Source organism: Portunus trituberculatus, chromosome 38, assembly GCF_017591435.1.
Source record: "Portunus trituberculatus isolate SZX2019 chromosome 38, ASM1759143v1, whole genome shotgun sequence".
NCBI classification, from domain to species: domain Eukaryota; kingdom Metazoa; phylum Arthropoda; class Malacostraca; order Decapoda; family Portunidae; genus Portunus; species Portunus trituberculatus.
In genome coordinates, this window is record NC_059292.1 from 22,984,986 (window position 1) to 22,997,485 (window position 12,500).

Sequence of the window (12,500 nt, forward strand, 5' to 3'; positions counted from 1 at the left end):
CGTCTACTACAGCAGCAATAGAACGATCGGAAAGGAAACTGGAGATGAAGGTACAGAGAGAAGGATAGAATCCGTAGGAGGGTAGTTTAGAAATTAAAGATTTGTGCCAGACTCTATCGAAGGCTTTCGATATGTCAAGGCCGACAGCAAAGGTTTCACCGAAGTCCCTAAAAGAGGATGACCAAGATTCAGTTAGGAAAGTAAGAAGATCACCAGTAGATCTGCCTTTACGGAAACCATACTGGCAATCAGAGAGAAGGTTGTGAGCTGATAGATGCCTCATTATCTTCCTATTAAGGATAGACTCAAAGGCTTTAGAAAGGCAGGAAATCAAAGCTATAGGGCGGTAGTTAGAAGGATTGGAGTGGTCACCTTTTTTAGGGACAGGTTGAATGTGAGCAAACTTCCAGCAAGAAGGATAAATAGAAGTAGAGACACAGATGAAAGAGTTTGACCAGGCAGTGAGCGAGTTCGGAAGCACAGTTTTTGAGAACAACAGGAGGGACTCCATCCGGACCGTAAGCCTTCCGAGAATCAAGGCCAGAGAGGGCCAGGAAAACGTCTTTATAAAGAATTTTAATTTTAGGGATGAAGTAGTCAGAGGGTGGAGGAGTAGGAGGAATATGCCCAGAATCATCCAAAGTTGAGTTGGTAGCAAAGGTTTGAGCGAAGAGTTCAGCTTTAGAAAAGAAGAGACAGCTGTAGAGCCATCTGGATGAAGTAAAGGAGGGAAAGACGAAGAAGTAAAGTTGTTAGAGATATTATTGGCTAGATGCCAGAAATCTCGAGAGGAGTTAGAATTGGAAAGACTTTGACATTTTCTATTGATGAAAGAGTTTTTAGTAAGTTGGAGAATAGATTTGGCATGATTACGGGCAGAAATATATAGGGCATGAGTTTCAGCAGTTGGATGGCTACGGAACCGTTTGTGAGCCGCCTCTCTATCATTGACAGCACGAGAACAAGCAGAGTTAAACCAAGGCTTTTTAGCTTTAGGGTTAGAGAAAGTATGAGGAATGTATAGCTCCATGCCAGAGATAATCACCTCTGTTATGCGCTCGGCACAAAGAGAAGGATCTCTGACATGAAAACAATAATCATCCCAAGGGAAATCAGAATAGTACTGCCTTAGTTCCTCCCACTTAGCAGAGTTAAAATGCCAGAAGCACCTCCGCTTAGGCGGGTCCTGAGGCTGCACTGGAGTGATAGAACTGGTAACGGAAATTAGATTGTGGTCGGAGGAGCCCAACGGAGAGGAAAGTTTAACAGAGTAAGCAGAAGGGTTGGAGGTTAGGAAAAGATCAAGAATGTTGGGCGTGTCTCCAAGGCGGTCAGGAATACGGGTAGGGAACTTCACTAGCTGCTCTAGGTCATGAAGGATAGCAAAGTTGAAGGTTTGTTCACCAGGTTGGTCAGTGAAAGAAGATGAAAGCCAAAGCTGGTGGTGAACATTGAAATCCCTAAAATGGAGATCTCAGCAAAAGGAAAGTGAGATAAGATGTGCTCCACCTTGGAAGTCAAATAGTCAAAGAATTTTACATAGTCAGAGGAATTAGGTGAGAGGTATACAGCACAGATGAATTTAGTTAGAGAGTGACATTGAAGTCTTAGCCAGATGGTAGAAAATTCTGAAGATTCAAGATTGTGGGCACGAGAGCAAGTGGTGTCGTTACGCACGTATGCGCAACATCCAGCTTTGGATTGAAAATGAGGATAGAGCAAGTAGGAGGGAACAGAAAAGGGGCTGCTGTCAGTAGTCACAGACAACTGTGTTTCAGTTAGGAAGAGAAGATGAGGTTTAGTAGAGGAGAGGTGGTGTTCCACAGATTGAAAATTAGAACGAAGGCCACGAATGTTGCAGAAATTGATAGTGAAAGTATTAGATGAAGTGTCAAGACACCCAAGGTCGACAGCAGAGGGCAGTCCGACCTGGGGACATTTATGGTCCCCTCCCCAGAGGGGGACTCCGAGGCAGGGCGTGGTGAAGCCATTATTAAATTTTGATTTGAAGAGAGTGTAAAAGTGTAAGGTGTTGTAGTGTAGTGTAGGAAGTAGTAGAAGTTGTCTTTAGAGGGCAGGCTGCAGCTGCTCAATTGTATAAATGAGACCACAAAGGGAACCGGGAAGAGAGGACACGGGGAATCACTCAGTCTGCAGCACTGCCTACATCCCCGTAAGTACCTCTCCTGGAGTATTCCACCGGGCGGCAGGTGACTACTGCCTACTCCATATATGTATTTCCACCTGCCTATGACTTAAACTCTTTCAAAAGAGGAGTGTCAAGACACCTCTTACGTTAACTGGATCCTTTTAGATTTTTTGTTTTTCTCTTTCTACTTTCCTCTTAACAGGGCCTGGCAACCAACACTTTTTTTTTGGAACACTTTGTTTGCCCTTGGCCAGTGCCCTATAAAATATATATATATATATATATATATATATATATATATATATATATATATATATATATATATATATATATATATATATATATATATATATATATATATATATATATATATATATATATATATATATATATATATATATATATATATATATATATATATATATATATATATATATATATATATATATATATATATATATATATATATATATATATATATATATATATATATATATATATATATATATATATATATATATATATATATATATATATATATATATATATATATATATATATATATATATATATATATATATATATATATATATATATATATATATATATATATATATATATATATATATATATATATATATATATATATATATATATATATATATATATATATATATATATATGTATAGCAAGGCAAGATATTCTCTTGTAGGCATACGAGGTTGAAGGCTATAGCACTTTCTCCTTTATTGATTTTCTTATATGCGGTTTCTATTTGCCGTATTGTTTTTCGGTGTTCCTCCGGTAGCTGGAGCAAAATCTCAGTGAAGGGCGGTCTTGTAGTCGGTGGACATGTGTCCTTTGTAGTAAATTTTGATTGTTTCTCCTTCTTTGGTTTCCTCTTGCTGAATGTGCCACTTGTCTATGCATCGTTTTATGACACGGGATACGTCAGAGTTAGCGTATCCGTTGTTAATGAGGACTTGTGTTATGCGTTCCAGTTCTAGGTGAGTTTCTTTCCAAATGGAACAATGTGTAAGGGCCTTCTGACGTAGGCGCTGATGGTAGAGTCTAAGTAACGCTTGGGGGCAGTCACTGTTTCCCTTAAGGCAGAACCCCTTGTTGGTTGGCTTGGTATAAACTGTGGTGGTGAAGCCAGAGTGTTGTCCGGTGACGAGAATAACTAGGAAGGGGAGGCGTCCACCGTTCGCTTCTTCGGAGGTGAAGTTAAGTCCTGTAGCGGTGATGAAGCGTTGTCGAAGGTCTTGTAGCTCCTGCTGGTTTTTGACACGTACGAAAATGTCATCGATATAGCGACAATATAAGGAGGGGCGGTTGGTGGCTAGTATCGTAGATTCGATTGTTCCCATGAAGAAATTGGCGAATAGGACACTGAGGGGGGCTGCCCATTGATACTCCGTCTATTTGTTGATAAAGCTTGCCGCTCGGACAGATGAAAGGCGCATCTTTAGTGCGGAGCTCCAGCAGGGTCTTGAGGTGGTCTTCAGGGATGTCAAGAGGTCCAATTCCATCGCAGCGGTAAACACAGTCGAGGATGAAGTTGATGGTTTTGTCAACAAGAACATTAGTGAAGAGGCTTTCGACGTCGAGGGAAGCAATGATGGAGTTTAGTTCAGTGGGAGCGTCGCGCAGGATCTCTAGGAAGTCAGTGGCAGAGTTAAGGCACTACTTGTTGGGTATATACGGGGTCAGAAGCTGGTTGAGCTTCTTCGCTATGGCGTACGTGGGTGTGGGTATTTGCGATATGATAGAGCGTAGTGGGTTGTTGGGTTTGTGTGTCTTCACATTCCCGTAGGCGTAGCCCGGCGAGAATTCTCCGCTTATTTTCTGGAACTGGAGGCTGTTGTTGTTAGCTGCGTTGATAGAGGTGATGGTAGCGTTGACACGCCTTTTTAGGGAGTCGGTAGGGTTTCGTGTAATCTTGAATTTCGTAGTGTCGTGGAGGATGGCGTCCATTTTATCTATGTATTCCTCTCTCTTGATCAGGACAAAGGCCTGAGTTTTGTCAGCTCAACATGGGACTTAACTGCCACTACATCATTAAGCCCCTTCCTCACCGTAAACGCCTGGAAACCGAGGTGATTCTTGATGACATACAACAACTCGTGAAAAAAGGAAAAGTCACAGCATCACCCGATCTTCAGCCTTCCCTGCTCGCTGAGGCTACCAAGACCAGTGGACGCTACCAAAGCAAGAAGGTGAAACAAAACCACATCCTCGCCGCTAAACAGTTGAGGGAAAATAAAGACATCGTCATTAGACGAGCTGACAAAACTCAGGCTCCTGATCAAGAAAGAGGAATACATACATGCATACTCGCGTGCGAGCACAAACACACACACACACACACACACACACACACACACACACACACACACACACACACACACACACACACACACACACACACACACACACACACACACACACACACACACACACACACACACAAGAAACAATGGTTTAAGTTTCTTGAAGACAACAAATTATTATCAAATAGCCAATTTGGTTTTAGAAAAGGTCGGTCGTGTGTAACAAATTTATTGAGTTTCTACTCTAGAATAGTTGATAAAGTACGAGAGAGGGATGGATTGACTGTATTTATTTAGATTTAAAAAAAGCGTTTGATAAAGTGCCACATGAAAGATTACTATGGAAGTTAGAGAAGGGTGGCTTAAAAGGAAGCACATTGAGATGGATGGAAAATTATTTGAGGAGAGAAATAAGGACGGTAGTTTTTTTTTTTTTTTTTTTTTTTTTTATTCCATGTGGGCTTTTCACGGGAGTTTATGGGCTAAAGGGGATACTTTTTGGGGGTATCTCCTATCTCAAAGCCCACCCGCTAGGAAACCGTTGCCCCGAGTGAGGAAGCCTAACCTACACTCGGACCGTGGACAGGATTCGAACCCGTGCGCTTGGAGACCCCTCGGACCCCAAAGCACGCATGGTTCCACTGTACCACGGCGGCCACACGTTAAAGATATGAAGTCCAAGTGGAGAGCAGTAGACAGCGGAGTGCCACAGGGGTTAGTGTTGGCGCCAATATTTTTTCTCATGTATATAAACGACATACCAAAGGGAGTGAACAGCTACATAAATCTGTTTGCGGACGATGCGAAACTGCAGAATAATAAAACAAAAAGAGGATTGTGAAATACTGCAGGAAGACTTAAATAAGATCTGGAAATGGAGTAAAAAATGGGAGATGGAATTCAATGTGGACAAAAGCCATGTCATGGAAATGGGAAAAAGTGAAAGACGACCAGTGGGAATCTATAAGGTGGGAGATGGAGTAGAACTAGAAAAAGTAAAAAAGGAAAAAGACATGGGAGTGACGATGGAAGAAAACAATCAACCGGTAAGCCATATTGATAGAATTTTCAGAGAGACATAATTTGCTAAGGAATATTGGATTAGCATTTCACTACATGGACAAAGAAATGATGAAGAAATTGATAAGTACTAAAATAAGACCTAGATTGGAATATGCAGGAGTGGTGTGGACTCCCCATAAAAAGAAACACATAAAGAAATTGGAGAGACTACAAAAAATGGCTACAAGAATGGTTCCAGAATTTAAAAGGATGACATATGAGGAGAGACTAAAAGCTATGGATCTACCAACCCTGGAACAGAGAAGAGAGAGAGAGAGAGGGGATCTGATACAAGTTTATAAATTGATTAACGGAATGGACCAAGTGGATAATGAGAAACTAATCCTGAGAGAAGAATATGACATATGAAGCACAAGATCGCATAGTAAGAAACTCAGGAAGGGAAGATGTCTGAGAGAGGTTAAAAAATATAGTTTCCTGCAAAGATGTGTTGAGACTTGGAACAGTTTGAGTGAGGAAGTGGTGTCAGCAACGAGTATGCATAGTTTTAAAAGAAAAATTGGATAAGTGTAGATATGGAGACGGGGCCACACGAGCATAAAGCCCAGGTCCTGTACAACTACAACTAGGTAAATACACACACACACACACACACACACACACACACACACACACACACACACACACACACACACACACACACACACACACACACACACACACACCGCGTAGTGTAGTGGTTAGCACTCTCGACTCACAATCGAGATGGCCGGGTTCGAGTCCCGGAGCGGCGAGGCAAATGGGCAAGCCTTTTAATGTGTAGCCCCTGTTCACCTAGCAGTAAATAGGTACGGGGTGTAACTCGAGGGGTTGTGGCCTCGCTTTCCCGGTGTGTGGAGTGTGTTGTGGTCTCAGTCCTACCCGAAGATCGGTCTATGAGCTCTGAGCTCGCTCCGTAATGGAAGACTGGCTGGGTGACCAGCAGACGACCGAGGTGAATTACACACACACCGCGTAGTCTAGTGGTTAGCACGCTCGACTCACAATCGAGAGGGCCGGGATCGAATCCCGGCGCGGTGAGGCAAATGGGCAAGCCTCTTAATGTGTAGCCCCTGTTCACCTAGCAGTAAATAGGTACGGGATGTAACTCGAGGGGTTGTGGCCTCGCTTTCCCGGTGTGTGGAGTGTGTTGTGGTCTCAATTCTACCCGAAGATCGGTCTATGAGCTCTGAGCTCGCTCCGTAATGGAAGACTGGCTGGGTGACCAGCAGACGACCGAGGTGAATTACACACACACCGCGTAGTCTAGTGGTTAGCACGCTCGACTCACAATCGAGAGGGCCGGGATCGAATCCCGGCGCGGTGAGGCAAATGGGCAAGCCTCTTAATGTGTAGCCCCTGTTCACCTAGCAGTAAATAGGTACGGGATGTAACTCGAGGGGTTGTGGCCTCGCTTTCCCGGTGTGTGGAGTGTGTTGTGGTCTCAATTCTACCCGAAGATCGGTCTATGAGCGCTGAGCTCGCTCCGTAATGGGGAAGACTGGCTGAGTGACCAGCAAGCGACCGAGGTGAATTACACACACACACACACACACACACACACACACTCACTCACTCACTCACTCACTCACTCACCTAATATTCTTGTCGGTCTTGACATCTCATCATTACAAACACCACCATCAGTATTATTATCACTACGACCACCACTGCCGCCACCCGCAGGGGGGGCGTGAGGCCTTCAGTCTGAACTGTAGCTGGTCTTGAGGGACTTGGCGGCGTGGGGCGTGGTGAAGACAAGGCTGTACTGAGAGCAGTTCCCTGTGCAGGCCTTCGGGCAGGACGCTTTTCTGTTTTAGAGTGAGGTGAAGAAGCACTGCCGATGGATGGAGGATTGGTGCAGGAGGGGGTCATTACTAGAATAGGATCTTTTGCTTCGCTTTCAACTCGGCAAGGATAGCGTGGATGCTGTTCTCTCCACCTGGAGCCGCCGCGGCCAAACAGTTCCAGGTTTTGAAGCTTCAAGTCTCTCCCACTTGTGTGTTTTGCGCCAGTGGTCAGTTCACATGATAGGAGGCAGTTTTGTACCGTCAGAGTGACGGTAAGAGTCGAATTGGTGTGTTTCTTCACCACCAGCAATACCTGCCACCACCGGGAATTGTCGAGGGTGCAGTGATCCATAATCGGGAACCAGGCAGGGAATGTTCCCATGTTGGTTGTCACCTCAGCACGGACGCCTTCAAAGCCTATCACGGGCACCATGTACAAGTACTTGTTCACAGACCATCTGGCTTGGCGTATTGCTTCTCTGAGTATCACTTCCTCTTCTCCAAAGCTTACAAATACTTCTGTATCGTCTGTTTCGGAGTTGCAGTTTGTGGAGGCATGAGCAACCCCACATTTACCGCCAGGGCCTCCTCCAAGTGCCACCACCACTACCACCACCACCACCGCCGCCGCCGCTGCCCTCACTATGTCCGCCATAGCAGGAGTGTGTGGATGCTTAGGCTTCTAAGGACAAACTGACGCGTTTCATGATGCCCTTTCGTGATATCTTGACGCAGGAGAGATTTGAGATTGGTGTGGTGAGTCTGCTGTCCTCCTCGCTGGTATCCGGTCTAGTCTCATGCTGCTGTTGATGCTGTTAATGCCGTGGTGTCTAAGTGAGATGCTCCGTCAAGATGCTGGGCCCGAACTGTTGGTCTATAGATTCTTTACCAGTTCGGCGTCTTTATATAATCTATTTAGTTGGGTTTGTGTTATAAATATGCAACTTTTTGGTTTGTCTCTGATTTACTTGTTGGTCAACTGAACATCTGGACAAAAATGGCTAAATATTTACAAATTGTAAAATGTTCACTTTTTGTTTTAACAATATATGGTAATTTTGTAGTGTTATTGTTTATTGTGTGTATACATGTTTGTGTGTAAGTGGGATTACAAGTTCGAGTTGGTAATGGGATAGATGATGACATTAAAATGTGTGAGTATTGGATGATTGTGTGTGTAATTGTGTGAAAATGTATCCTTATGATACTCTCTGCTCAAGAGAACAGGGTCAGGCTTCCTTCGCCCACGATCACAGTCTCCTTAATGTTTATAATTTTTTGTGTGAGGTACGTCTGCTTGGGTCTGCTCAACTCTTCCTTTGCATCAAGTGTTTCAAAACAAACACTGCTTCGCAGGTCCTGGGTTTTCTGCTGCCTCACTCAAGCAAGCAATGTTAGGTCATTTAGTGTAAAAAAAAAACTGACATTTGATAAAACGAGGAACAATCTGGATTTTCCCTCAGTGATTCCTGTCTTAAAGATACGGGATGGTCTGAACTCACCTGATCGCTTCCTGAAAGTTATAACTCTTACGCTTTGAGGGATAGGGAATTCCACACGTTGGCGACACAACTGAGGAAAGTGTTATTTTTTGCGCCTCACAACATTGAGTTCAATGTTCTGTTCACAAACCCTTCGAGCCAATCAATCTAAACCATCTGCAAGCTTTCTTTGCCGAGTTTTACAGTTGAATGTTTTTCAAGTGCACAGGTCATTATTGAATTTAAACATTCTATCAGTGAGAGCGTCGCCATTAATAAAAGAGTGCCACACATTCATCTCTGGAATGCATCGCCGTTAATCCAGCCAGCTCCACACCATGTCGTCTCTGATACTCAGAGTTACTCTCCACTTACATGACTACGTAATTTTCTCGTTGATCTCGACGTCTCGCCCTCAGACGCACCACAGTCACCACCATCACTATCACCGCCATTACCACCACTATCACCATTGCCAATCCCAGCAGTGTAGGGATGAGGATTCCTGTAAAGTGTGCACGTAATTCCGTGGAGTTTGAGGGCGTTGGTGGAGGCAAGGTGGTACTAAGAGTTCCTTTTCCAGGCTGCTGTGTTGGTTGTTTCGCAGGTTGATGTGTAGGCTTTTGTATAGGCAGCGATGCAGCCTGTTGTGCAGGCTGCTGTGCAAGCAGCTGTTCAAGCCACACTTCTGCGTTGAAGTGTCGGGGAGAGACACTGCCAATGGGTGGAGGATCGGCGCAGGAGGACGGGTTTACTTTGGTAAGATGTGTCGCTACTTCTTGAACTTGGCAAGGATAGGATGGGTAATCTATCTTCCATCTGGAGGTGCCGCGGCCAAACACTTCCAGGTTTTGAATCTTTACGTTGCTCCCACTAGTGTGTTGTGCGCCAGTGGTCAGTTCACATGATAGGAGACAGTTGTGTACTGTCAGAGTGACGTTGAGAGTTGAACTGGTGTGTTTATTTACTTCCATTATCACCTGCCACCACTGGGTATTGTCGAGGGTGCAGTGATCCATAATGGGGAACCAGGCAGGGAATGTTCCCATGTTGGTTGTCACCTCAGCACGGACGCCTTCAAAGCCTATCAAGGGCACCATGTACATATATTTAATTACGTTCCATCTGATTTTGCTAATTGCTACGCTGTATATCAGTTCCTCGTCTTTTGATCGTACTAGGGTTTCAGTATTGTCTGTGGTGGAGGTGCAGTTTGTCGCGTTGTGAGCAGCACCACATATGACGCCAGGGCCTTCGAGCGTCACCACCACCACAGCCATCGCCGCCACAGCCTTCACAATGGCCACCATAGTAGGGATGTGTGGCTTCTGAGGCCCCTGAGCCAGACTGCGGTGCTGCAGAATGTCCTTATCATTTTATAATAAAGTTTCCTGAAGACTACTTCCGCTACCACCATCACCGCCAACATGGTGCCGTGTTTATTTCCCTAAACGTAATTTGTCTTTCCTTTCCTGTGTCACTGCGTGGCTTTCATCGTAGCTTTTTTTTTAAGTCAGACTGGCACTGGCCAAGAACAATGAAGAGGAAAAAAAAATAAAAAGAAAACATCAATGCTCGAGGATAAGTGTCTTGAAACTTCTCTTTTAAAAGAGTTCAATTCATGGGAACGAGGAAATACAAAAGCAGGCAGGGAGTTCAGAGTTTACCAGGAAAAGGGAGAAATTATTAGAAATACTTGATAACTCTTGTGTTAGAGAGGTGGAGAGAAGAGAAGCGAAAGAAAGAAGCATCGAGGCTGTGCAAAACAGTAACTGGCATGAAAACAGCGGTAGAAGATAGCAAGCGATGCAATATTGCGGCGATGAGAAAGAGGCTGAAGACAGTCAGATAGAGAGGAATAGTTGAAAACAGTTCCACCCTGTCTAAAAGAGAGATATGAGTGAACGTTCGTCCCTCCACTATTACATATGAAGCTTATACCATACGTGAACGGATAAGGCGCCTGTATAATGTTAGCAGCTTGGGTGAGAAAACTTGCGGAAAGGACGCATCTAACTTCATAGAAACTGTTTTTGGCTAGAGATGAGATGTGAAGCTTCTAGTTTGCTATTGTATCAAAGGAGTGGTTTATTAACTTTACCGCTGTTGACTTGCTTATGAGAGAGAGAGAGAGAGAGAGAGAGAGAGAGAGAGAGAGAGAGAGAGAGAGAGAGAGAGAGAGAGAGGAAAGGGGAGGTATTAAGAAAAGGTCGGGCCATGTGTGTGTGTGTGTGTGTGTGTGTGTGTGTGTGTGTGTGTGTGTGTGTGTGTGTGTGGTACAAGTTGTGTTAAAGTTATCATGAAGCATGGTGGTGGTTCTGGCGGTGGTTGTGGTGGTGGTTGTGGTGGCGGTTGTGATGGTGGTTGTGGTGGTGGTTGTGGTGGTAGTGGTGGTGGGAAGAATCCTCTTTACAGTTACAAAATCAATAGCAAGTTTCACATTACATTTTCTCTTCCTATTCCTCCTCCTCGCTATTTTTTCTATTTTTCTTTTCTTTTATATCTGTAGTTTGCTTTGCCTTTTATCCTTCTGTCTCCCTACCTTTCACACACACACACACACACACACACACACACACACACACACACACACACACACACACACACACACACACACACACACTTCTTTTTACTTTGCAATCTTTTTCTGTGTCACGTTCATTATTTTTTCTATTTTTCTCTCTCTATCTTCATTATCATGTTATTTGTTGTTTTCTTTTAATTCTATCCTATTCGACATGATTCCCCTGTGTTGTCATGCTGTGTTGTCTCTCTATTTGCATAAGGGTGTATTGCTTGTTAAAGTTTTTATTTACTTAGGTTGTGTGGTGGTGGTGGTGGTGGTGGTGGTGGTGGTGGTGCCAAATGTGGAAATGTTAGGAAGTGCCAGTGTGTTGAGGCACCGAGAAGAGGAAGAGGGAGAAAGAAGAGGAATTAGGAGAATGAGGAAGAGGATAAATAGAAGGAAGAAAGGAGGAGAAGGAGGATGAGGAGGTGGTGGAAGACGAGGGTAAGGAAGGAGGAGGAGGAGGAGGAAATACCCCGCAGATTAGGAGAAAAAATGCAAAGAAAGACTAAGAATACCAGCTAAATATTTGCATTAGGGAGGTGGACTGAAAAGGAGCGAAGGAAAGTATACAGCCTCGATCATCGTATTCCTGGTCTCTGTTTACACGAAAGGCTAATCGTACATCTGTGCAAATATCATTATCGATCCCAAGGGCTGTCCGTGTGTCCGTGCGCCTGTGTGCCCGCTCCCTCGCCGCCACGTGCAGGAGAAAATGAATAATTAGTGTGTGGTTTGTATTTACTATAGGAAATTGTTAGGCAGATAGGTAGGCAATATGAGAGAGAGAGAGAGAGAGAGAGAGAGAGAGAGAGAGAGAGAGAGAGAGAGAGAGAGAGAGAGAGAGAGAGAGAGATGAAGGAACTGGTTTTCAAATAGTGATAGGTAAATGAAGTCAGATCAGGTTGTTAGTGGCGAGTCATTAGGGAGCTTTAAAAGAAGATTCGATCAATTTATGGATGAGATTGACAGGGAGAAATAGGCAGGCACGTTTCATGGAGGGACTGCCACGTGTAGGCCAGAAGGCTTCTTTCACCTTCCCTTGTCTTTATTTTCTAATTAATCTATATTGATTCGTGTTCTTTTGTCACCTAAGTGGAGTGAGGTGAGGAGAGAATG

At 44.0% G+C, this 12,500-nt stretch overlaps 2 protein-coding genes across 2 annotated transcripts in view; one reads left to right on the forward strand and one right to left on the reverse strand.

The window, feature by feature from the left end:
- The window catches only part of LOC123514660, a 13,401-nt gene extending 5,372 nt beyond the window's left edge, over window positions 1-8,029 (reverse strand). Inside the window, exon 1 of the mRNA XM_045272684.1 lies at window positions 7,141-8,029. Coding sequence (XP_045128619.1) covers window positions 7,141-7,989 — 849 coding nt within the window. The 5' untranslated portion in view covers window positions 7,990-8,029. The remainder of the gene's footprint in view (window positions 1-7,140) is intronic.
- Window positions 1-12,500, forward strand: part of LOC123514659 (girdin-like) — a 320,990-nt gene that overhangs the window by 234,742 nt on the left and 73,748 nt on the right.